Raw genomic sequence first — 26,861 nt, 5'->3', positions numbered from 1 at the left:
GCCGCCTCGCCCCCGCCCCGCTCTTCGCTTCCCGTCTGAGGTGGCGGCCGCCGTCCGTGCTCGCCCGCGCCGCGCCGCCGCTCCTCCCGACTTCCCCTTCGCCGCGCGCCCCCGGGCCGGCCTGAGCGCTCTCCGCATCGGCAGGGTGGCCGCTAGGAGCCTGCGCCTTCTCCTTTCTCCAGGCTGCCGCGCTCGCCTGCCCCGCCATGAATGAGGAGTACGACGTGATCGTGCTGGGCACCGGCCTGACGGTGAGCGCCGGGGCCGGCCCGCGCGCCCTTCCCCGGGCCGCGCTTCGCCGCCGCGTCGGGCCGGGCGCGAGGGCCGCTGGGCCGTGATTGCAGCGGGTCGTCTCTGACCCGGTGCCAAGGCCGGGACGTGCAAAACCCGGTCCGGTGGGGGACTTGGTGAGCGGGGACGGCGGAGCACAGCCCGTGCTAAGGAGCGTGTCGCTCCGCTGCAGAAAAGACCCAGAGCCCGGGTGGCGGGTTGCTGCCCGGCCACCCCCGTGCGCGCTGCTGGCCTCCCGAGTGGAAACGGAAAAGCGCCGGCCGGAGTGGGGGAGGGGAGCCACTCCCGGTTGCATTTCCTACTTAGCCTTCAGCCACTACCACTACTTCTCGGTGTGTGTGCGTGCGTGTGTGTGTGTGTGTGCCAAAGCTAGGCACAAGGTTTGTGACAGGTCATTGGATAATTGCTGTTTTGTAATTGCTAGAGTTAAGTTAACTTAGATTTTTGGAGAACATTAGTTTTCTGCCCCTCCCCCACTCCAAAATGAGTGGCATTATCCATTCTTTTTAACTACCCTCCCTCCTGCTTACGGAACATCTGGAGACTTGAAAATGAGTTTTCTCAAAACTTGTCTATCGAATGCTTTTTCACCTGACCTTTGCCATCCTTTCTTTTTGTTTGGTCAGTTCCCAGCCTCCATTGTCTCTTCTCAAGCCTGTCCTCTAAGAAATGATGGGTGATGGATTGCTAGAGGCCAAGTTCTCTACTATTTTGCTCTCTGCGGGGAGTTAAAAGATGAATCACTAACAACGTAAAGAATGCAGTTCTAATGCTAGTGCCAGGTGTTCCTGATACCGTGATTTTTCTGGGCGTCTGCTTAGAGACCTTTAGATAACTAAATAATGCAGGCAAGTTTGTTGTGTCTTGTGCTTTGTGTGTGTGTTAAGAACATGGAGACTTCATCTTGCAGAAGAATTCCATCTGAACTGAGGACCATTTTTATTATCAAATTTTCTTCTGGAAATTTGAAATTCTGACTTAGGCTACTTCGTCTTAAGATGAACACTGATTTATATTTTGTGTATCCTATGTAATCTGACCCCCATAGTCCCAAATCATTTAATGTAAACCACCTTTTCAAATTTGTAGAAATGCGTTGTTAACTCTCAGGATCAAATTAGTGTTTTTTCCAGGTAACACCCCAAATTAACTATTTTAGATTTCTCTGCACAAGAGAAAACCTTCAAACTTTCATTTCACTAAATTTTTAGGAAGAGTTTGTTAGGAGCCAGAGTGGCACTTTTCTGGCCGGGCATTTTTCTGTTTCTAGTGATTTGTGGTGATTGTTGGAGAATACTCATTTCTGAATGCTTCATTATGTTTGACCAGCCCAGAAATAGACTTGTGACGGGGCTAGGAAATAGTACTAAACAGATGAGATTACTTAAAGTGCCTACTTGGGATTTTGAACTGAGTTTAGTAGTTTGTGCCGGACGTTACTCATCAGCAGCACATTGTAAGAGCCAGTTTGTGCACTGTTTTTTTTAAGGTTATTGCTGGTCTTTCAGAATTGCTCTTGATTAAGGTCATTTGAACATTGAACAGATGGGTGCAGATTCACCATCTTGCAGGCTCAGAAGCATCACTTTGTATCAAAGATACACAGTTTTATTGTATAACAACCAAGTTAAGATAATGTACTTATTTCATTTGGATTATTTATGACCTGTTCGATGAATGGTAGATACAGACTTAACTAGAAATCAGACCGATTTTGCCTGTCACTGTATAGCTGTGCTAACTAATCCCTATGATCCTCCCAGGTCGTTTTATAGGATCTTTGAGAATTAAATCAACTCAGCGGTCACACTACTGACGTTGACAGGAGTTGTGGCGACGGGGTGATTTTGATAATGATGAATCGTCTGCCCTCATTTTTAGTGATGCAAGGACTTCGATTAAAGTTAAATCAAGAGACCACCAAAGTTTAAAACCCTGAAATTACAAATAACTTTGAGTGGTTGGAGTGAACATTGAATTTTCTTAATTTTTGGTTTATAAACATTTAGTGCCTGAGTTTTAAGAACCTAAAAACAGATATACCCTCTCAGTTATGGGTACCAAACATTACATGCCAGTGTGTCCAGTACTTTTAGTGCAATTAACTTGTTACTTTTAAAATAAAGTATAAGGAAGTGTTGGAGTTTTTCTTTGTTGCCTAGTGTTGCTATTGTTTTATATTGATTGTTACATCGAAAATAAGGTCGTATTAATTCACAAATACTTGTAACTTTAGTAAAGGAGGCATAAAATGATTTGGAATGATTTAGCAGAATTTTTATTCTATAAGAGAAAGGGGACATTTTGGATAGGAATTGAGGGTTATCCCTTTAAAGAATCACAACTTTTGGATAAAAGCCTTTCCAAACAGTCTTTCACAAACTAAATTTACCTGTTAGCTAAGATTTCACACCATGAGGGTTCATGTGTCGTGCTAGGACATATGGAAGCCACTGAGACCTAATGAGGAGCTTGGCCCTCCTTACCCAATAGTCTCAGACTGCTGGGCCTTGTGAATTCTTGTTTACTTTTCATTTTCCCTTTTGCTTACTTTGCTCGCAACTTTTACATTTCTTTCATCTCAGAGTGTATAGACAGCCTCTGACCCCCTGACTTGCAACTTCGATTGCCTTTGGGCTTGGCAATAAATTCATGAACCTTCTTAGAAATAGTATATAAAGTAAAGGCAATTAGCTCCACAGCTTCCGAAAAGTATTTCTTCTACATGGTAATTCTACTAAGGAGTTACAAATAGAAACGTATACTTTAGTGATATTTAGCCAGATTATTCTCAGCATTATGCGTATAAAACACTGTCGTACATCTCATAGTTTTTCTTTATAAAAATTTTGTGATCTCGAAGAATTTTTTAAGTCGATTTTAAAATCTTGAATGGTAATTTAAATTGCTTGTTAGATTTGCTCCTTGAAAATCCTTGCTGTTGTTATGTTAGACTTGTGTAGACAGAGGGCTTTCTGTCAGCTCAGAGGTGGTCTTGGGTCTCACTGCCGGAAAGTATAAATATCTTGTAAGGCATCTGTATTTTTAATCAGCCTTAAGCATACTGTCCCAAAAGAACAGAAGTAAAATCCGACATTTTGGCATATTGAGGTTATGGTGAGACATTTCGTTTGAAAGACCACTTGGTAAATGTTTTGGCTCCCATACCTGATAATCAGCAATACAGGCAGACCTTGGAGATGGTGCTGGTGGAGCGTCTTCTTGCCTTCAATTTGTAAAAAACGCAGCATCTGTGAAGCACAGTAAAACAAGATATGCCTGTATCTCACCTCTCATAGTACCTCATTAAAGACTTTTATTGGAGTAATGCTCCCCAGTTTCAATTAAACTACTTGTAGTCAGGTATAGGCAATAAAAGTAAACAGCAGTCTATAAGTAGCTTCTCGTGTAGGGGTAATAATAATAAGAGTTAACGTGAGAACGTACTCAGTGACATAGGAGAGATACACGTGTGGGAATTTAGACAGGAATCAGGAAAATTTCATAAAGAAAAAGGTGTGTAAGCTGACCTTTAAAAATATTGGTAAGCTTTGAATGTGACGGATGATTTTTCGAGGCAGAGAGAGCAGTGTAAGTCAGTATCAAGAGGAGATAGGTATATAGAAAATAGATATATGCGATAAGGAGCTCGTTTTGCCTGAGACAGGAGGCATAGAGATGAAATAGGAAGGAGGGTGGGAAAGAAGGCGTCTCACCAAGAGTGTTGATAGTACTAGGCTAAGAAATTTGAATTTCATCTTCTAGTGGGAGAGGAGTTTGAGCAGGAAAGATGTAATTAGAGCCATGTTTCAAAAAGTATCTTTCGACAGTTTTTAATGAGATGCATTAGAGGAACAGACATTTTAAGAAACATTTTTCTTGAAACCGATGATTGTTTTTATGGTGTTAGTGCTGTAAGACATACACCATTGAGATGAACTGATTTAAAATTTTTCTAGTTCATACATTCTCATTTCTAAATAGGTAATTTTCAGAAGGCACTTTAATATTACTTATTAGACGCTTTGTAATAACATTTTTGCGTGCATTCGCTTTTCTTTCGTGTTAACAATTTTAAAATACAGTAGACTAGAGTTTTAATGAGTGTTTAGTTTGGCACTTGGAGGGTGTATCAGAATATCCGTGTGCGCTGGCTCTGTCCTCCACGCCCAGGCTGCTCTCCGGGTGGGAAGGGGGGCTGTTAATTTCCGGGATACGAGGGCGCAGTTTCCTACCATGCCTTGGGAAGCCCCGTTCAGGCCGCCACAGTACAGTTGCCTGAGGCGCTGTCCACTCGAGTTAGGCTGACTGTTGCAGTTCCAGTGTTCTGTGCAGGACGGTGCCGGCCATGAACTTCAGTCCCTGATCACGGCCTTCTCCATCCCCGCCCATCTGCCCGTACTAGAACTTTGCTGCAGCTGAACTTTAAACAGCTTTACCAGGTTACGTTTTATGTCGAAAACTTGAAGTGTCAAATGAGGGGTAGATGCCATTATCATAAAGGATGTGGACTCTGAAGATGGTTTTATAGTTGTAGTTACTTTGGATTTGAGTCTGTATTCTATTTTGCTTGGGTCATTTGAGTGTGACTTTGAAATTAATTTGGAGTACTCTCAGCTGTTAGATTTAAAACGACTGTGTTGGTTAATATTTATTCAGATATAAATTTCCTGGTAAAAGTTATCAGTATTCTTGACATATGAATATACCAGATTTTCTGGTGCAAAAAAGATAATTAATTTAGGGTATTTTCTCTGACTTTAATATGCTTTGTTATTCTGCATTCACCAGATAGGTAGTAGTAATAGATTTTAATTTTGAGTTAATTTTGGAAGGTGTTAAAATTTTAGGATAATTACATACTCTGTGTTCACATGATTGGTAAAGTTTAACAGCGAATATTTTTTATCAATGAAACGTCTTCTCATGTTTGAAGCAGAATTTTAAAGTATTATGCTTATGCTTCTATTTTATTCTTTTGGCGATGTAAAAGCAGGCTTTACAGGGGGATTACAAGAATTGGTGGCATGTGGATTTTCAGTTAGCTTTTGGCATTCTCTCCAAGCGGCCCCTTTAAGGGCAGTCTGTGTGGGCCCTTTGACATGGCCGCATCTTTAAAGCTTGGGCTCCTGCTGGGCCCGCCCTTAAGTGCCTGGGCAGAGCCCAGTCTGGCCAGTGATTCTTGCATATTTGCACTGGAGTACGCAGTCATGCACAGAAGCCGAGCGGCCCTCGGAGTTGGTGATTTTGCTTCCACAGTTGAATCCCGAAGTCTGCTTTTGTCAGCTGGAAGTGTGACTAGTTAGTCTCCCTCTGTGTACGTCAAAACCTGCTTTTGAGATAGTGAATGTCATTCTATTTTCATATAATAATGTTGAACTATACATGTTAGTGCTTCGTTAGTTGTTTCTTTGGTTTTTTTTTTTTTGATCGAGTGAATTGCTTTGGATGGTGTCAGGGTTGGTTTTTGTAAAATACCTTCAGGTGTTCCTCATGACATTGTTAAGGAAGTGGAAAGGCAAGTCGCAGCGTGGAAGGTGTATACAAGACAGAACCAGCAAAGGACTTCCAAATGTCCAGAATACCTTTAGAACTTTTATATAGCTAAGTTCACTACGAAAAAGACAGAAAGCTCGTTTTAAAAATGAGCAAATAATTTGAGTAGGCACTTACCAGAAGAAGACATCATAGTTATCCTAGCTTTTGTGTAAACAAGTGCTCCACCTCAGTAGTTGTCAGGAAATGCAGATTAAACCACATCCTAATTAGAATGGCTAAAATTAAAGGCGCGGCAACACAAATGTTGGGCAAGGGTTTCAAACAACAGGAACCTTCACACCCTGCTGACAGGGTAGGTCCATACGGCCATTTTGGAAAGCTGTTTGACAGTGTGTACTGAAGTCGAAGGTATTTGTATTCTCCTTCATATATATCCAACAAATGCATACATGAAAGACATGTTAAGAGTGTTTATAGAGCATGATTTGTAATAGTCAGAAACTGGAAAGTAGCCAGATGTCCACCAGTAGAACGGATGGATCGTGGTTATCCGTGTGGTATAGTCCGTTCAGCAGAAACCTCTGCATCTTTGTCGGGGACTTCTGTTCTATTGGGCTGCGTGGTCCATGGATCGACCTTCTGCAGCACCTGAGAACATGCAGATGCAGAAGGTTAGGCCTCACCCAGGATACAGTGAATCGAAGTCCATATTTTAACATGACACCCAGATGACTTATGTTTGAGCGACACTGCTCTGGGACTGCAGTGCTTCTTGGAGTTGATCCTGGAGTGACAGCATTAGCATCACTTCGGAGGTGGTGAGAAATGCAAATTCTCAGGCCCCATCCCCAGACTTGCTGACTTGGATGGGGCCACCTGCTGAAGCAGCTCTCCAGATGATGTGGATGCAAACCCGGAAGTTTGAGAATCTGCTTAGTTTTAACTTCTCTGACAAGTTCACAAGTGACAGCCACCCTGAAGGCACACTGCCTGCAGGGTTAGGCAGACTTCTGCAAGGGTCTGGTTAGTGAATGTATTCAGGTTTTGCTGTCCATAGGGTCTCAACTAGTCACAGCTACAGTTCTGAGGCAGACTGAAAACAGTGTAGACGTTATATAAATTAACAGGAGTGGGTATTTACCACTAAACCTAATTTACAAAAAGAGCCTGAAGGCTGGGCTTGCCTCATCTGCTTTGGGGACCCCTGTTCTGTAGCAGTGATTATAAGGAAATGTCAGCTACACACAAAACATGGATGAATCTTGTAAACATGATGTTGAATAAAAGGTGTATACAAAAACATATATACTGTATGATTCCATGGATTTTGAATTTAAAAATGGGCAGAACAAATTTTGTTCTCAGAAGTAGCGAGAGTGGCTGGGTTTTGGGGGCGTGGCTGGAATAGGGCACAGGTGGCCTTTTGGAGTGCTCCTGTTTTCTTTCCTGACCTAATTAAGAAGTAGTGCACCCTCCCAGAGTACAATTTGAACCCGATAGTAAGTAATTTAAAACACGTAAGAATGCTGAAATGAATAGATACATTATAGAGGGAAATTTGAAATACGCGTGAATTTTTGAAAGAAAGATTTCAAAGTCAGACTTCTAGGGTGAAAATGAGATTGTTGTTCTCTGCTGTCTGGGGTTTTTTGGATGAGTGTGAGAGAAGCACTGAGGATTTATAAAGATGCATCGAATTCTCTTCCTCTTCCCAGCTAGAGCTCTGATCACAGAGAGCCCCCGGTCAATGGTTTGAGTGCGGGAGTAGCCCATCTCCTCCTTTCTCCCCGCTAATTGTATTCTTTCTGGATTCCCCCCATTTGATTTGGTGCGTCTTAGTATACTCATGCTTTGTTTACCCTTCTGAGCGTGGGCCTTTGTAGCCCTTTATTTATAGCCCTTTGGTTGTCAATTAATTAGTGGTCAGTCACCCTGGTGCTTCCTGCAGGCCTCAGCTCTCAAACTCTCAGACTCCCAAACTCCCGTCTCGGGCTCTGTTTACACTCTTAAATGTTGAGAGCCCCGAAGAGCTTTTATTTATAAGGATTATATCAATATTTATCATGTTAGAAAACACTGAGAATTTTTAAAAAGTTATTAATCCACTTGAAGGTAACGATAAACCCATTAAATGTTAACATGTATAACATATTTGATGAAGTATAACTTTCCCAAAACAGATTTATGACGGCATATTGCTTTACATTTTCTGCACATCTCTTTACTGTCTGGCTTAAAGGACAGTTGGATTCTCCTGTCTGCTTTGGTGTTCAGTCTCTCGTGATGTATTGTCTTAGCTGAAATGTATGAAGAAAATCAGGCCTCATACGGCTGTGTGGAAAAGGGAGGGGTGTTTTAGTGCCTCTCAGATTGTTGTGGAAATTCTTTGATTTACGCCAAAACACAGTGGCAGCTTAAGTCTCAGTAATCATATGTTGGTCAGTTCTTTCAAATAACAACGGTGGTCCATGGAAGGAGTAGCTATTTCAGCTTATCAATCAGTCACACACAGAAGGTTTTCTTTGAGCCAGATGGCTTTATGTGTACATTTAAGAGACGTAATTTTACTGCTGCATCAGGGACGTTTTAACTAATTAAGCGCTGGTGCAGAGTGTAATGACTGGTACACTTAGTACACTTTCGAGCTGCTACCTTAATTCATTCCATCCACCACTGTCCTTGCGCCATCAGTACTGACATCAACACAGTGACAAATAGTGAATCATGTCTTAGCAATATTATGAAAATAGTTAAACTTGGGGCCCACGGGAGCCCACAGACTACAGTTTGAGCCCTGCTTTAGGGCTTTGTCTTTAAAGGACATCATATGTTGCACACACATGGGCCTTACCAAAAGAATGTGTCATGACAGGCTTTTAAAAAATCTGTAAAAGTATCTGTTTGAAACGTGCTGTGGCCCTTTCCTTGTTTTGAAGATGCTTGCGCTTTCCCCGTAGGAATGCATCCTGTCGGGCATAATGTCGGTGAACGGGAAGAAAGTCCTGCACATGGACAGAAACCCGTACTACGGAGGAGAAAGTGCATCCATCACACCTCTGGAAGACGTAAGTACCAGACTAGATCAGCACGCCTTTCCCTTGCGAATCTCAGCTTTATTCCTTGTGGGCGGCTCTGGTTTTCCCGTACGGCCTGCGGGACCGGGAAGACGCTCCCTTCACTGCCGTCGGGCGCCGTTACCCCGCACAGCCGATGAAGTGGAGACTTGACGGAGACCTGATGCGTGCGGGCACGATGCCAGTGCTTTCCACGTGGCCTCACGTATTCTCCCAGCCACTCAGATTCTTATCCCCATTTTTCAGATGACACAGTCGTGCCTGTGGGGTTAAAACCACAGAAATGGGTTACGCACTGCGGTCCTGTGACTCCAGAGCTTAGCTCGTTTCGCCGCGCCGCCCCGCGCGTCCTGCTGCTCTGAAGCGCGGGCACACGAAGCCTGGCTTCCCAAATGTGTCACTTCTGTGCGAGCTTCGTTCAGCGTCCACCTGTGTGGATAGGAGCTGCTCTGCACTACGTGTTTTGAGAGGAGATATATAGATATCAATTATTTTAATAATGACCTGAAATAAACTTAATATTTATATCAGTGTTTTTCTATAGTCAGGCATACAGAAAAGTTGAAAGAATGCTACTAGTGGATCAGAAACCTTCCATCTGGATTTAGCAGTTAACATTTTGCTGTATTTGCTTCATGTGTCTTTTTGTGTCGTTGGTTTTGAACCATTGGGAATCACAGACACGACGCTTGACCTAAGCGTTCCCACATCCCTCTGCTGAGAGCAGCGCTCTCTTACGTGATCATCCTACCATTTCTGCATTCAGGAAAATCCACAGCATTCACACCATATTCGAATTTCTCAGGGACCCCAGGCATGTTGTTGCTGTATAGTAGCGTTCTTTTTTTTTTAACCAGTTTAAACGTTGCTTTTGCATTGTTTCTCCTTGTTTTCCTAATGTACTGAAGTCTCTTCACTTTCTCTTCCCTGTCGAAAAGTCCGGGATGGTTTACAAGCAAGTATTGTCGGGACTTCCTGTGGCATCACAGCAGCAGGCACATGCTGTCTGGTTGCCTCTCTGCTCACAGCATTCCGTGTGGCCCTGGTTAGGGTGGTGGCCGCCAGCGCTCTGCATTGCGCCCCTCTGGAGCGACGTGCTGGTGCCGTCCCTTCCAAACCTGGCACATTTATCAGCTGGTCTTCAATAAGAGCAAGCTGCTTTGTTTTCTTTTTTTTTTTCCTTTCATGTGTGTGTGTCTGTGACTATACCAAGGACTTAGGGATTTTTGCTTACTGTGTCACCTCAGCACTGTGAGTGTGGCATCCTCAAGTCTTAAACTGCAAGCTTTTTCCTAGAACCCCTATTCATCTCATATATGTTAGAAATTAACTGGAACTAATTTTAATTGTCTTTTCTGATTTAAAGAACCTAAAATTTATTCTTATTTTTAACTCCTTACATAACTACAGAAGCAAAATTAAGCTTTTTGATCGTTTTTTTATTTAAGAGAGAATGAGTTTAAGTGACTTTTTAGGTTTTCTGATATAAGGAATAGATCCTCAGAACTAGTGTCTTTAACAAATTATTTTGTATTCTTGCTTTTCTGCTACTAAAAAAACAAACCACCTCTGCAGTGCTAATTTTAGCATTGATTAGTAATATATTTAATTTGCATATATGATTAAACATGAAATGTCCTCGTTACACTTTATCTCATGTAGTGGTATTATACCAAAATCATGTCATCAAAAAACAGTTGCATAGCATAATGAAAACTAAATTTTGTTACATTGTGGGTATTTTTTGCTTTGTTTGTAGTTATACAAAAGATTTAAAATACCTGGAGCACCGCCAGCATCGATGGGGCGAGGAAGGGACTGGAATGTTGACTTAATCCCCAAGTTCCTCATGGCCAACGGTAAAGGGTTCTGACCTATATTTATGGTAATGTGTTGAATCTGGTTTAAAAGTAGAAACTAAATCCAGGCAGAAAATATTACTCCAGGTGTGTGGAAGCGGATTTTGTTGAATGGCTGCGGTCTGGTGAGTAACGTAGTCTATGAGAGGCGTCTAGAGGCAGTCAGGATGAGGGGAAATGGGGTGACTCGTTCTGGAGAAAACTGTGATGTAGTACAATACATGCCAGATTCTAAGTGTTTATAACAGACTTTCTTCTTGACGGTTTGGTGACAATCTTAGATAACTGGGCCTTGAGAAACAATGTTTTTCTAGTTTGTAGGCTTTTAAATTATTTTTTCTCATTTTTAATTAGAAGAGCTAAGTATTTTTTTAAATTGCTATGATATTAGTGTCTTTAACTCAGATCACATTGAAAAACTAAATTGTTGTAAATCTGTCCCCTGAAACAAAGTATGTGCCCCCGCCGCCCGCCCCCCTGCTTTTGAATTTATGTTCTATATAGTTCGTTTTAATGGAAAGGTCTTAGTTTGAATTGTCTCTGAAATTTAAAGTTAACTAAATTTTTGGAGGTAAATTATAACAAATTATTTTTTAAGTAATTATTTTATTAAAATTTGCAAACATAGCTAACCAGAAAGGAAATAAAATTTATATAACCAGAATTTACCATCTAGAATTATGGTTAACATTTTGGTATATAACCTGCCAGGCTATATATGTATATATGTTTTTTAGATTTTTCTCCTCAGTTAACATGTGTTTCAACTGATAGACGGTAGGTGTAAGAGACGTAGCTAGTGTGTGTGCACGTGGACGTGTGACAGTCTCACTGTGTACTCCTCAGTGTTTTCTGGGGGATAAAGGCAGCGGTTTAAGGCCGTCCCTTACGTTGCTCATCACCAGCAGACTGAGGCCGCCCTCAGCCGGTACCGCTGCCAAGCCCGGGCATTGTTTAGCTTTTGCCATTTTGTCGTACTAGCAGGCAAAACAATGAATTTTAAAAATATACCTATTTACTAGCAGGTGAAATGATTTCTAGATGTTTATTGACTTTCATATTCTTCAGTGAATCGTCCAGCCTTATGCTTTGCACATTTTTCTGTTGAGGTTTTGTGTTTTTCCTTATTGATGGGAAAGAGCTCTTTATAAAGGCTATTAAATACCCTTTGAAATATGTTGGAAATACCCTTTCCAGTTTGTGATTGGCCTTATATATTACTGTTGTTTTTGTGTGTGTGTACAAAAGCTTTTAATTTTATATGGTCCTATAGGTTGATCTTTCTTCCTTTTCTTGTTTCTGATTTGGAAGGCTGTGCTTAAAATTTTTGTCTACTTCATGGTTATAAAAATACTAATATTTACTTTTATGATTTTATATAGTTTGTTTTTCCCCTACAAATTTACCCATTTTACCACATAAATTATATTGTTATCCTGTAAGAAGTAGAAATGAAATATTTTTTTTTTGAAATGATTGATCAGTTGTCCTGCAACACCATTTATCTTTTCCACTTAGATCTGACCGTTTATAATACATTAAATTCTTATACGCGAGTCCGTTGTTTTCCACTGATTTGTAGATTAATACAGTTGTACATTGTATTTTAACATCTGGCTGCATAAAGCACTTCTCATTATTCTAAAAAAAGAAGCCCTTTAAATTTTGAAATATTTTAATGTATTTGTCCTTTCAAATGGGCTTTAAAATAATTTGGTTTTTCAAAGAAGTTTGCTATTTTTAGTATGCTAAAAATTTTTTTGGTTTATAGGTAGGTGATATTTTTAATTGTATGCCTGGCTCTTTTTTTTTTTTTAATCTAATTTTGAAATTAGTGTCCATTTTAATGAATATAAATTCACCTAGAAACTGAAAAGCACAAATTCCTAAAAAATTTGTCTGAGTTGCCTCTATTAAAATATAATAGGAATTTGAAAGACACCCAAACCTATTTGTAATAGTACTGTAATTCTAAACCTCGTACCTGTAATAATTGTGTAGCTTTTACGAAAGCAAGTTGAAGTTATTAACCTTGAAGTTGTAACATTAAAAAAAATATCTAAATACGCTAAGTAATAGGTGTGCATTCTGATTGCCCCGTTTAAAATATGGCTTCGGAGACTTTTTTGTAGGAGTTATTATACAATGTTAAGAAAAAATGGGGCAGCCATTGGTATCTGTAAATGTACTTTTATTTCTGCTAGTTTTTTGAGGGTGATAGGATAAAAGTGACAGTGTGAATCATGTGACTTTTATAGGTCAGCTGGTTAAGATGCTGCTTTATACCGAGGTCACTCGTTACCTGGACTTCAAAGTGACTGAAGGGAGCTTCGTCTATAAGGGAGGGAAAATCTACAAGGTCCCTTCCACCGAAGCAGAGGCCCTGGCATCTAGTAAGTACTTTTATTTTCTCAGAATGTTAAGATTTTATAGTGCAAAATGAATCTTAGAGATTGAATTTAATGTCCTTTTTGTCAGCTATCCATCCAGTCATCCAGTCTGCAAATGCTTACCGAATGTCTGTTTTGTGCCAGACATCGTTCTGGGCAGTTGAGAACAGAGTGTTCGAAAGCCCCCACTTTGGAATCTTAAAAGAGAGTGCCCGGGCCCATCGCTGTGTCGCGTGGCTGGGCACTGGCGAGTCTGAGCCCACTGAAGTCTAGTCGTGCTTGGTCTATAGTAGCCCCTTACAGCCATCTTTCTTTTTTGAGTGTTTGTGTGCTAGGCTCTGTGCTACACACCGCACATTCATTTTCTTATTTGGCATTTAAAACGCTTTTATGAGGTGAGGCTCGGGCCTGAAATCACACAGGTGGTAGCTAGCAGGATTGGAGCTGGGACCCTGGGCAGATGGCTGCAGAGCCTGCGGGCTCAGCCACCGGGCTGAGCGACCCCTGACTGCATCACTCAACCTGCGGAACAGGGAAGGGCGCCTTTGAGGGCTTGGCTTCCTGACTGGTGCCTCTGTCCTCCAAACCCGGCTTTGGGGATCCCAGTGGGTCTGTCCAAAACTGCTCCCTCTGCTGGCTCAGCCAAGGGTTGCTGGTTGATACTTCCTGTTCCGAGCTCCACGCTCTCTCTGGAATAGCAAACGCCCCAGGAGAGCCATCTGTCCCCAGGCATTTGGATTGTGCAGTGCTTTGCGGAGGAAGGTCTGTGTGAGCCCAGCGGAGGCCGCGCAGGGGGCGCGGGAACAGGGCCCCTAACTTGTCCAGTGGTTATTTTGGCGTAATGTGGAAATGTTTTCGCAATTATTTTGGCAGTTTCTCTAACTGCGTTTATTTAGTTTTTGCTTTTGGGGGAGAAAATGTTGGGCATAAAATGTTGAAAGACACTAGAGCCAAATAGTAAGAAACACCACTAAGAACTGTGGCCGGGTTAGAATGGCCAACTGGGGAAGGAAAAGAATGGCCCTCAGTTAAATTGACGGGAGTCAGTGGTGCAATCGTGTTAGAAATTACTTTCAGTCTTGTACGTGACAGTAAGTGTAATCCAAATAGTGTTTACATAGAAAAAGAGTGCAAGGGTTTGCATAGAACCCTTTAAGCAAAGTTTGTGCTTTCGTATTTTTATTCTCTTTACCTCTCATCTATTTTTTAAATTTAGTTATAGTTGACATTAGTTTCAGGGGTACAACATAGTGGTTAGACATTTACGTAACTTACAAATGGTCCCCTGATGAGTCTCGTCCCCACCGGGCACCACACATAGTTCTTACAGTAGTGTTGACCGTATTCCCTGTGCCGTACCCCACGTCCTCCCATGACTCATCGCTGGCAGCTTGTACTTCTTCATCCCTTAACCTTTTTCGCCCATCCCCCACCTCCCATCTGGCAACCATTAGTTTGTTCTCTATCTGTGTATGTGTGTTTTCAGATTCCACATGTAAGTGAAATAATAGAGTATTTATCTCTGGTATATTTCACGTAGCATAATATCCTCTAGGTCTATCCATGTTGTCACAAATGGTAAGATTTCACTCTTTTCTGTGGCTAATATTCCATTGTGTAGATAAGTACCGCATCTTATCTATCCACCTAGGTTGTTCGCATATCTTGGCTATTGTAAATTGGACATAGGGGTGTATGTATCTTTTTGAATTAGCATTTTCAATATCTTTGGATAAATCCAGGAGTGAGATTGCTGGGTCACATGGTAATAGTAGCATTCTTGTCTATATTAATAACTTCAGTTTCCTTCATTTAACAAAAATTGAAGGATTTACCTTTCAGCAGTTTTATTTTTTCATTTTGGATTTAATTTTTTCAAATATATGAAACATTTACTCGATCTGAAAGTCAAAATTGTGTCGAAGGATATACTTCGAAGTCTGGCCCTTATTTTCCACTTCCATCTTTCCACCCCGATAGGTAATCATTTTTACCTGTTTCTGGTTTATCCTTATGTTTCTTTTTGCAAAAATAAACAGGTTAATGTATGTATTTTTAAGGTTGGGTTTTATTAAGGTATAATTTACAGTAGAATTTACCTGTTAGTTTATGGTTTCATGAATTTTACACTACCTTGTTAACAGCTGTTTTTACACTAGTGGATAGGATTTTGAAGTCACAGTGACAGGCAAGAAAATTTTAGGCAGAATAAATAAGCAGAAGTGTAGAGGTAGAGAATTTTAAGAGAAAGATAAATAAGAACAAATTATTTTATAATGATAGCTCAGACTGAGCATTATCTGGGCATGTAGGTACCAGGTCCTCTGCGTGTATTATCTGACTTTCTCTCCTACACCTACGAGATGAGGATGCTGCTGTCCATCTTGCAGATGTGGGAGAACAGCCCACAGTAGCCTGGCTCCTGATGGGTGGAAGTGTTCGAAGCCAGATCTGGCAGATGGGAACCCACACTCATAATACTATACTGTGTAGTGTGTAAACACAGGTTTGGGGTATTTTAACCATCACATACCTCTAATTCTCTTCATGGTAAACATTCCCAGTTCCCGGGTCATTGCTCATGTAGTATGCTATCTTGACCACTTTTCTTTAGAAAGTCTCTGATTTGCCAAGGTCGTCCTGGATGTATGGCTCTGCAGCCAGACCAGACACAGCAGTGCACGTGCTGTCTGCTCAGTCACGTCAGCGGGCTGCTGCTTTCCCAGGACAATGTATTTCTGTTACTGTAGCCTGGTGACCATTGGCTTTTTTAGGAGCTGTATACACTGTTGGTTCTTGTGACAGTTCACAAGGTTCCAATAAATATTTGTTGTTTGGTCAAACATTACTTTTGTCAAATCAGTGAGAAATGTATATGACCTCTAGAGACATGTTGAACGCAGATAATATGTTCAGAGAAGTTTTCATAAATAGCTTTAAAATGTGCCCAGCAAAATCTTCTGTCTTAAGTTCAGTCTTTAGCTTGTTTGTTTATTCTCACTCTTAGGCTGAGAGACCCATTTGTCTGGAGCACCCAGGCATCAGGTCACCTTGGATGTCACAGAGCTAAGTGAATCTCAGGGCTCGTGGCAGTCTGCAGTAGACCGCCTGCAGCTGCAGCCCGCTGCTGATCTGGGGTTAGGTCCTGTGGGTCCACCGTGAGAATTCTACATCATGTGCCATATCCTAGTGGTCTTCTTATGATACTAATTCTGCTTTTTAAAAATTCCGTGGTCAAATCTTATACCTGGTTAGGTAATTGGGAAGCTTTGACCTGTTGTCTTACTGAAACTGGCCTACTAGTAGGAATAGTGACTGGTAGGAAGAGCCGAGGGTGTAGAAGGTGGTGATTTACAGCTGTCTCCTCATCTGCTTTTTAGCGTGAAAAGCGGTGAGCTGGTTATCTAGGCCTGCAATAAAGTAACTAGCGGCGTAACCAGCATCTAAATTTCTTTGAGGTCAGTTTGCTCTTGGAGGCCGAGCTTCTACCCCGTTAAATGCCAGAATGCATCTTAAAATACAGAAAAAGAAAAGGAAGAGCGTTCAGAATTTCAGGCAGTTGGCTAAGTACAGATCAGAGTTTTTCAAAGAACATTCAGACGGATGCCTTTTTGAATAATAGTTTTCAAAGTCCTATTTACCTCGTACCTAATAAGAGATGTAATTAGACATGTTACATTTAATTAAATACTGGTTCTAATTACTTGTAATTGCACTGTAAAATTGAAGACCTAACTGAGCTGTTGTAATTGTCAGTTCATTTAGTCTTGTCAGACCCCCGCGTTTTAAATGCACGTTGCGTTGGAAGAGCCCAGACGATAACGTGGCATCTCTCAGCCTTCTTCTCAGACTTTCTTTTCCTCAGTGTCCTATTTTAAAAAATTCTTTTTCAGGCTTAATGGGGCTGTTTGAGAAACGTCGCTTCAGAAAATTCCTAGTGTACGTTGCCAACTTCGATGAGAAAGATTCTAGAACTTTTGAGGGCATCGACCCTAAGAAGACTCCAATGCGCGAGGTGTATAAGAAATTTGACTTGGGCCAAGATGTTATAGATTTTACCGGTCATGCCCTGGCACTTTACAGAACTGATGAGTAAGTTCTTTGGTTTTTAGATTTCTATATGTTTTGGGAACGCTAATTGAATTTCCCAGTTCTTCACTGTGGAATATGCAAGAAAATGAGTATCTAGCCATGTTAAACAGTGAAAGAACAGGTTCTAGCTGCAAATGAATGTTAGAGCCTTTCAAGTAAAATACAAAGGTATATAACTGAACACCTTCAATTCAGGAAAAGATCTTAAATTGAACACAAGTGAAATCCGAAGCCCTTTTCTAATATTCACTTCCTCTCCTCCAGCTATTTAGATGAACCGTGTTGTGAAACCATTAATAGGATTAAACTTTACAGTGAGTCTTTGGCGAGATATGGCAAGAGCCCGTACCTGTATCCGCTCTACGGCCTCGGGGAGCTGCCACAGGGCTTTGCGAGGTAAGAGCACACGTTTATCCTGTTTGCTGAGAGCCGGCGGGCCGTGAACCTCACCGTCCCCGGAGCATGAGACGTGGCTGTGAGCGGCGAGCTGCTTTTTGTTTTTATTGAAGTAAAACCACAGATCTACAGTGCAAAGGTTGAGTTTGATAAATGTGTAAGCCTGTGTGCCCAGTGATTACTTTTGCCTGTTTTTGAAATTTATATAGAGGGAATAATGCAATACGTACTCATTTTTGTCTGGCCTTTGCTTAGCATTTTTGAGATTCATCTGTGTTGATGCATGTGCTGGAGTTCGTTTTTTAAATATTGAGTAGTAGTCCATTATGCGGATTCTGTCCCTGTACCACATTGTTCTGCTGCTGGTCACCTGGGCTTTGAGTTTCATGGTATTAGCGCTCCTATGAGCTTTTGTGTAGAAGGCTGCATGGACGTAGCTGCCATTTCTTTTGAGTAGATATCCAGGAGCGGAGTTGCTGGCTGTAGGGAAAGTACGCTTAACCTCGTAAGAAGCTGCTAGGCGGCTTTCCAGAGTGGTCGTGCTGCCCGCAGTGAGCTTCCGTTGCTCTGCCCCGTTGTCGTCATCGTGTGTCAGCATTGTGTGTCCTGGTCTTTTTAATTTGAACCACCCAAGTGGGTGCAAAGTGCTGTCTCATTGTTTTAATTTGCGTTTCTTGAGGACTAATACCACCTTTTCAAGAGCTTGTTGGCCGTTTGTATAATTTTGTGGTGTGTGATGGTTCATTTCTTCTGCATGTTTTTAAAGATTGGGCTTTTTGTGATTTGTAGGAGATCTCGAAGTTTCCTGGTGGCAAGTCTTTTGCCAGATATCTGCATTATAAATGTTTTCTCCCAGGCCGTGGCAAATGCATCAAGTGTTTTTTTGGTATGTTTAGTGCTTTTGGTCTCCTAGCTAAGAAAGCTTTGCCTACCTCAAAAAGGGATTATCTTTTTGATAATCTCCCTTGTCTTTACTAGAAGCTTTATAGTTTTCACTTTGTGTTTAAATCTGTGATTCGTCTTGAAATACATTGGTGTGTGGGATGAAGTGAGGCTCCAAGTTCATATTTTTCATACCACTATTTAGTTCTAACACTTTATTGAAAAGTCGTCCTTTTGCAGTTGTCTGGGTGCCTTTGTGTGAAATCAGTCAACCATACGTGTGTGTCTGTTTTGTCCCAGTGACCCATTTATTTTTCTTAACGCCATCACCACACTGTCCTGAATATTATTAGAATTTTAGGGCGAGTCTTGAGGTCAGGTAACGTAAGTCCTCAGCTCTCTCCTTTTCCAGAGTCGTGTCTGTTCTAGGCTGTTTCCACATTTCGGAACGGGTCATCCGTCTCTAGAGTGCTTGCTGGCGCTTTGACTGGGGGCGCTCCCGCAGTCACTGCGTGTCCGGCCCACACGTGTGCTTGCGTCGGCAGTGTGCGGTAGGTAGGCTTCCGCTGCAGAGATCTAGCACTTTTCTTGGTCACATTTATTTGTAAGTATTGTTTACTTCGATGCTCCTGTTAATGAAAATTTGTTAGTTGTTGGCTAATATACAGGAACACAGTTAACTGACCGTATGTGCTGTGACCGGGCGCTTGTTCTGCAGATTGTTAGTTTCGTGGATTTCGTAGAGTTGTCCCGTTCATGGCAGTCTCGTCTGTGAAGAGAGGCTAGCTTCTTTTCGAGCCTTTGTGTTTCCCCGCCTTGCCCGTGTGCGGGGCTTCTGGGAGGAGGCTTCTGGGAGGAGGAAGCGACGCGTGAGAACGGGCCTCCTCGTTTTGTTTTCAGTCTTAAGGTGAACGTTTTCAATCTATTATTGAATGTTTTCTGTACACTTTCCGTAGATGATTTTGTCAGATAAAAAAAATTTTTTTTTTTTTTAGGCGAGGTAACCCTTGGTTGACCTCACAGATTGCAAGGACCTTGTCAGCTTACAGTCCCTTATTTTTTATTTTTTACGCCTACAGCACCCAGTCTTCTTAGGTGGTCTCCCATCCAAGTACTAACCAGGCCTGACCCTGCTTAGCTTAAATTCCTTTTTATTCATAGTTTGCTGAAAGGTTTTGTTTTGAAGAAGTGTTGGCAAAGGGTTAATAATGCAGATTCTTTTATGCTGTTATTAAGGTGAATTACATTAGATCAGGTTTTGGATATTAAACTAACTGCATCTGATAAACATCACTTACACATGATGTATTTTTAAGTTTTTAGATTTGCGTGTGTGTGTATACGTCTGTGTGTGAGCTGTCACTAGTTGTGTGTGTGTGTGTGCTTTTTCCCCCGTGGCTGCTTTGAAGGTTTTCTTTGAGTTTTGGTCTCATAGGATTCACCTAGGTGTGGTTTCGCTTTGGATTTGTTGAACTGCTTGGATGTGTCATTTAATTTTTACACCGAGTGGGGATTTTTTAATGGCTGTCCTCTTTAGGCATCTGCTCACGTCCTCTTCTCTCCAGTTACTTGTATGTTAGGCGCTTGGTGTGATTCCATCGCTCACTGAGGCTCTGCTCATTTTTCTTTTCATCTTTTTTTTTCTCCCTGCTTCTTATTGGATAATGTCTGTTCATTTGTCAAGGTCACTGACTCTTATTTATTTCCAGTAGGCTATTATCCCATTCTGAGAGTTTTATTTTTTTTATATTGTATTTTGTAGATCTAGAATTTGTTTTTAAATATAGTTTAAATTTTTCTTGAGATTCTGTATCTCATTTTGACTCTTGAATATAACATTCTTGAACAAGGATGTTTGTCCTTGACCGTATTTATAGTAGCTGCCTTTAACCCCTCCGCATTTTTTAACGGCAGTAATATGAGTGCGTTTGTACTGATTGCTTATCCTCTTCGGGTCACATTTTGTTTCTTTACGTGTAATTTTTAATTGTATACTGGTCACGTTGATTGGTACACTGTAGGGATACTAGATCCTTTGAAGAGTATTGGTTTTTGTGTGAGTAGGCAGGTAAATTATTGGCCATTCGCTTTCAGGTTTTGGAGGGTTGGTTTTACCTTTTTTCATGGTGGGGAGGCAGTCTTTCGTCTTTGGCTGAATTCTTCGTTCTAGAACAGTAAGAATTTCGGTGGAAAGCTCAGAGTGTGTACGAGGCTCCACTAATGTGGCAGTTTCAGACTCGTTTGTCCTCATGACCCACAACTGTAATTTCCGCTCGAGTCTGCTGCCATTCAGCTGTCGCTTTGCCTGGCTTTCTTGGCGTCTCCCTCATGTACCACTTCTAGAGTTAGGTACGGGATTGAAGCAGTTTCATAGATTTGGCTCCTCCTCGTGTAAGGTCCCCGCCCCCGCCCCGCCCCGCCCCGATCTTCATCCCTTTCACAGCCCAGTTCTGTCCTCTGGCACCATAAGTCAGAGAGCCCGTGGGCTCTGCTTCTGTGGTGGGGCGCTGTGCTGAGGCCCAAGGGGTTCGTCCACATGAACCACGGAACGACCTCGCCCAGGTGCCGCCTGCGCCTCGGCACTCTCCAGAGCTCCTGGCAGGTTTTTTTTTTCTCTTTTTTGGTTGGTGTCCAGTTTATTTATATGCAGGAGGATTAGACCCATATAAACTGTTCCCCCCATTGCTTTATTGGTCACTTTATGAGACATCATAGTTTTGATTTTCTGTAATTGAAGCTTTTAATGACTTGTAAACTAACACCTTTTAGAAGGAAACTGAGCAAAAACATATTGCCTAAAACCCATTAAGATTTAAGAAAAAATACTAGTAGTTAATACAATTATAAATTATCCATTGTAATTTAAAAATTTTTCTAGGCTAAGTGCCATATATGGAGGTACCTACATGCTGAATAAACCAATTGGAGAAATCATTGTGGAGAATGGAAAAGTGGTTGGTGTTAAATCTGAAGGAGAGGTAAATCACTTTTACATTTTTAAAAATACTGTTCTTGTGAAGAAAATTTCATTATCTCATAAGTACTCTCCTGGCGTGGAGTCGATGCTAGTTCAGACTGATGGTCTCTGGGAAGACCAGTACCAGAGGCTGTGCTGTAGTTAAGAAGGCAGACCAATACTCTTTTGTATTGTCCCATATGGGTAACTTCTAAATAAGTATTGTATATACAGCGTGGGTTGGTGCCTGTCTCTCAGATTTTCATTTAAATTTAGCTTTATTTGTTTCATATATATAATTTTTTGCTTGAAATTGGGCTTTTTCAGTGCTGACCCATTTCGTAATAATAAATTGTTAAATATTACTGTTAATTATTAACATTTATTTTTTAACTTGGAGTTTAGCTGTGGAGCTGGCCAGGTGGAGTTTTGAGCAGTGTTTCAAATTTGAATATAAATCATCGTTACGCTTGTTAAAGTGTGCATCCTGCATTTTCTTGCGAGCTCTCAAGTGATGCCAGCGCTGCTGGTCTGTAAACCAAATCACTCTTTCATGGAATAGCAACCCTTACAAATACTTAGCACTGCTCAGAAACTCAGTTTAAAATAACTGTGGTGTTCCTGATGGTGTCCATCCCGCGGGTGAAGACCGTGGCACTGGCTGGCCGTCCGCACCTTTGTCGTTGGAAATCTCCTGTGACTGCCTTATGCTTTCCGCATAGTAGGTGTCTAGAGAATGCGAGTAAATGTTTTAACCTGGTATCTCAGTCTTTTACTGCAGTTGCCATTCTTTGCTTCACATAGCTGCTTCCTCTAAGTTCAAGGCTTTGATACAAAGGGGAAGAAGACTATATAATTTATCTTGCAACTTAAGTTTTACTTAGGAAACACAGCGCTAAGAGGAGAATGATTTTGGCAGGTTCGTAACGCCAGTACCATTTACAGAACATTTACTCTTGACTGGTTGCGTTCACATATGAAGACAGGCCATAAATACTGTTTCATTTAACCCTCACAACCCTCCGAGATTGGGTAGAGCCAGGATTTGAACCCCCGTCTGCCCGGTTCTAAGCTTATGCTTCTGATTACTGTGCAACAGTTTTCCTAATATTTGCATAGGATTTAGAATTACTGGCTCTTTTCCAGGAGAATTTGTAGGGGTTGTTGGCAAGGCTAGTTTTAATAGTTATCTATAGCTCAGTAATTATCTGCGGTTACTTTATGAAGATAACAGATTATATTCAAGAGTCAGTGGCATCATTATACTATCTAAAATCCTCACGGACTCTGAATACTGTAAAGCTTGTCACCATCTTGTTCCAGATTGCCCGCTGTAAGCAGCTCATCTGTGACCCCAGCTACGTGAAAGACCGGGTAGAAAAGGTGGGCCAGGTGATCCGAGTCATCTGCATCCTGAGCCACCCCATCAAGAACACCAGTGATGCCAGCTCCTGCCAGATCATATCCCACAGAATCAGGTCAATCGCAAGTCGGGTGAGTTTCTAAGATCAGCTATTTGTAGAATTCTGTTGGACATAATTTGCTTTGTTTTACCCCAAATTCGTCATTTTATCTGCTGTTATAGTGAAGAAGCTTTAGATTACACGTGAAAAACAAAACGTGATGGATCCCTTTTAGCTCAGACCCTAAATGACCAACCACACTGAAGGAACAGCTTAGATTAGGAGAGTCCTGCCTCGGGCTCCGTGCGCTGTCTGGGCCCCTGGCTCCTCCTCCTCGGGTTGAGCAGCAGGAGCAGCAGGAGTGGACCCGGCCCCAGCCGTTGCGTGCCGGCCTGTGGGCCTGTGCTTACTAGCGACCTGACTCCACTATTTCGAGCTGATGACGATGCTGCTGTTACGTCATTATTTGTCAACTTAATACTTATATTTGATTTTAGCGGTGTGCTAGAACACAGCTCACATTCTCTGATAAGATCAGGCTTTAACTCTAAAATCGTAATTCCTCATCTTTGCTTTAACCAGTTGTTTTCATCCACTGGCTTTTCTTGTCTTCTCTTCAGTCGGAAGCCCCAAATCTTTTATCGAAAATTCAGTTTGAGGAGGATTAAAGCTTTAAAGTGGACAGTTAGGAGCTATCTGTATTTAATTTTTTTTCCATATAGGAAACAATCTATCTAGAAGATTGTTACTAGAACACAGAGACTTAGGTGGAAGTAATCTTTCAGGGCTTCCCAAGCAGAGCCTTGGGTCTGCAAAGGTCTGAGAGGAGAGGGGAACCCAGTGATTATTGTCTGCACTGGAAATGTTGTAGTCGCTTAGGGCACACACACCAACAGGACCTATGGAATTAGAGTTCCTTATGACAACTCAGTAGCTTACGCTGATTCGTAATTATATTAAATGAATGAGAAATCAGTGCAGAACGTCCCCCCCACTTTATGATGTGTTCGATTTAGGATTTTTTGACCTTAACATGATACAAAAGTGGTAACCGCCATTCTGGTTTTCACTTTTAGCACAGTACTGAGTAAGTGGAGACATTCACCGTTTTATTACAAAACAGGCTTTGTGTTAAATGATTTTGCCATTTGGTGTATTAAATACATCTCCACCTAAGATATTGTCCCCCTACCTTTGATGGCTTGACAGGATGTACCCATCCTAAGCCGAGGAGCATCTGTGCCCAATAAACCGTTTCTTAGCCACTCAGAACCTTTCTAACCACAGGGCTTAGTGAAGCAGACGCTCCCGGGACGGTTACTGTGGTTTGCCAGGTTCTCAGTTAACCTGTGAAAAAGCTGGGAGAGAAAGTCTCGTTTCCAAGTCCAGTGGGTCATTGTCACATAAATGCTTCATCTCTGGTAGGCTAAAAGTCGCTAAATATTTGCATGTTCCGTGTGTGACCCTGCTTGCCTCCACATGCCTAGCACTTAGCTTAGAAGGTACTGTCTATTTCGAGCCATTTTAATTCACTTTGATGAAATACGGGTGAGCCCGAGCGCACGCAGGCCCGGGGTTCGCAGACCTCAGCAGTGAGATGGTGACTCGTTTCCAGACATCTACGTCTGCATGATCTCCTCTGCACACAACGTGGCAGCGCAGGGCAAGTACATCGCCATCGTCAGCACCACCGTGGAGACCAAGGAGCCCGAGAAGGAGATCAGACCCGCTCTGGAGCTCTTGGAACCAATTGAGCAGAAGTAAGTGACGCGTTCGTGTGTACCAGCGGAAACTCCAAGAGCCTTCGGCTGGGCCGTATGGCGGGGCAGACCCTGCGAGGCCCGGACCACGCCCCGCATCTCATCTCTACCAGTCCCGTCCTGTGGGGTCAGCGCACTTGCTCACTTAATTCTTTTTCTCCAGATTCGTTAGCATCAGTGACCTGCTCGTACCAAAGGATTTGGGAACAGAGAGCCAGGTGAGCGTGGTGACCTGAAAAGGGTGTCCCTAGGCTCCCCAGGGAGACTCCCCTGAGTGGGCTCATGTCTTTCTCACTTTTACTTCCAGATCTTTATTTCCCGTGCCTATGATGCCACAACTCACTTTGAGACGACCTGTGATGACATTAAGGACATCTATAAGAGAATGACAGGATCAGAGTTTGACTTTGAGGAAATGAAGCGCAAGAAAAATGACATCTATGGGGAAGACTAACAGCGATACATGTTATCTAATTAGGACAAACTTAAAATTTGGCAAATGATTCGTAATGTATGAAATCCATATCGTGAGGCCTGCTTTTGTAACCACAGCGGAGGGCTGCAGAGCACTGCACCAGTCAGTATTCCTCCCCTTTCCGACATCATGTATTAACTCGTTTTCCTGGAGTGGCTATTCAGAATTGGCAGGTGACCACACTCTGTACAGTTTAAGCGATGCTGGCTTTTTTTTCTAGTGATGGATAAATTAAAAAAAAAAAAGAAAAGTTGCGATCCTAATACAGGGATCTCGATACAGTATTGTATCTTTTAATCAGCGTAAGCTTTGCAGTTACGTGCTTCTGCTCGGGCCCTGGGTCAGTACCCGGTGCTGACAGATTTGAAACCAAATGTCCCATAACGGGACAGAACCCTGTGGTTTTCTGTATAGCTTACATTTTATGTCCTGTCAGGTATTAAGACAGTGCCATTTAGCGCAGCCACAAGTCTGGTTTATGTGGCCTGAAAATTCTAACCTAACTCCAGACTTTGAGTCATTTTGGAGGAAGCCTGTGTGCAGTGTTTTAACCGAATAACTGATGAGAGCAAAGGGGGACGAAACCTATCATAAAGCAGGTCAATATGTAGAAGCTTCTTTTGTTTCCCAAGTGTGGCTTCTCCAATGGACCAAGCTGTAACGCAGTATCGATTTGACAGAGCCCCTCCTTCAATGATGCCTGTCTCAGAATGGCTCCACATGATTTCTGTACTGCAAAATAAAGCCAAACTCTGGAAACCAGTTCCCTCTCGATTGGTCTGTTTGTGTCCTGAGGTTTAAGAGCCCCGAGCATTGTGCCGACCATGACGCAGCTGTCTGTTTCCTTCAGTAGAGCTGAAGCTGATGCTAGCAGAGATGCCAGAGGGAGGAATGAGCTCAGTCACACCGTGAAGGTACGAACTTGGAAGGATAGAGTCCCCATCTGGCTTCACTGTGAGTAGACCCCTAGTTACACTCAACACACCAGAACCATGAGACTTGGTCTTAGTAGTGTTTGAGAACAAGTATTTTCCACACAACTGCAAGTTATTGCCTTTGATAATTTTGCTTATAGCAGCATTTATAAATGGTCAGGTGGAATAGGTGTTTTAATGTTTTCATGGAACTCATTTACACTGTAGTTAGAAATCGTCTTTAGTACCTCCTTTCACCCTGATAGTTCTAAGCCTCCCTGGATAGGAACCATTTACCTAAGGTGTGACAGCTGTATTCTCTTACGGTGAATATCGATTCTTACAGAAGGTAGATCTGTTAAAAGAACTAGGGTAATGAAATGTCTCCAGAGACTGTAACGCCTCCCGGGGCACAAATCACCCCAGTTGAGAATCACGCCTTTGCATGCTAAGGTTATCTAAAGTTCCAGCAAGCATTGCCCTCACAATACTTTACATTGTAAACTATTTGTGCAGGCAGATGCACAAGCTGGATTAGTAGTAGGTGGAAAGAAAATATAGTAGGATTTGCATGTTCTTCACTCAGCTACTGCTTACTGCCGGGCTGATGGGGTACAAAGACGGAAGAGATCACAGTCTAGCCTAGACCCACTGTCTATGGCTTGGTTACATGTAAAACCAGTCATAGAAAAGGTAGTAGGGGAACTGAAAGGTGGCCCTGTGGGCTGGGTGGTGGCAGGCGTTTCAGCTAGGGGAGACGAACATTTGAGGTACAGCCTGAAAGATGAGTGTCAGTTGGACAGCACTTGGCAGGTAGCGATAGGTTAAATGTCTGCTCTTCCTCAGTAATGTCAAATCGGCTCAGTACCA

The 26,861-nt window shown here is 42.1% G+C and overlaps 1 protein-coding gene and 1 long non-coding RNA gene across 2 annotated transcripts; both read left to right on the top strand.

Annotated features, from left to right (window-relative positions):
- GDI2 (GDP dissociation inhibitor 2) lies at nucleotides 1–25,839 on the top strand. The gene is given in 12 exon segments (XM_039871002.1): nucleotides 1–251; nucleotides 8,748–8,855; nucleotides 10,624–10,723; nucleotides 12,982–13,116; nucleotides 17,007–17,205; nucleotides 17,470–17,601; nucleotides 21,362–21,461; nucleotides 22,763–22,898; nucleotides 22,901–22,933; nucleotides 24,458–24,602; nucleotides 24,766–24,820; nucleotides 24,910–25,839. Coding segments are annotated over 12 exon segments (1,335 nt in total). The 5' UTR covers nucleotides 1–206; the 3' UTR covers nucleotides 25,057–25,839.
- On the top strand, nucleotides 258–2,439 carry LOC120608998 (uncharacterized). The gene is made up of 2 exons (XR_005654598.1): nucleotides 258–1,654; nucleotides 2,055–2,439. It is a non-coding gene; the product is annotated as an uncharacterized LOC120608998 (long non-coding RNA).
- Nucleotides 25,840–26,861: the final 1,022 nt, after the last annotated feature.

This window comes from Pteropus medius, unplaced genomic scaffold, assembly GCF_902729225.1.
Source record: "Pteropus medius unplaced genomic scaffold, Ma_sr-lr_union100, whole genome shotgun sequence".
Taxonomy (NCBI): domain Eukaryota; kingdom Metazoa; phylum Chordata; class Mammalia; order Chiroptera; family Pteropodidae; genus Pteropus; species Pteropus medius.
Note: the sequence above shows the minus strand (reverse complement) of the source record. Positions and strands in the feature narration are given on the sequence as shown.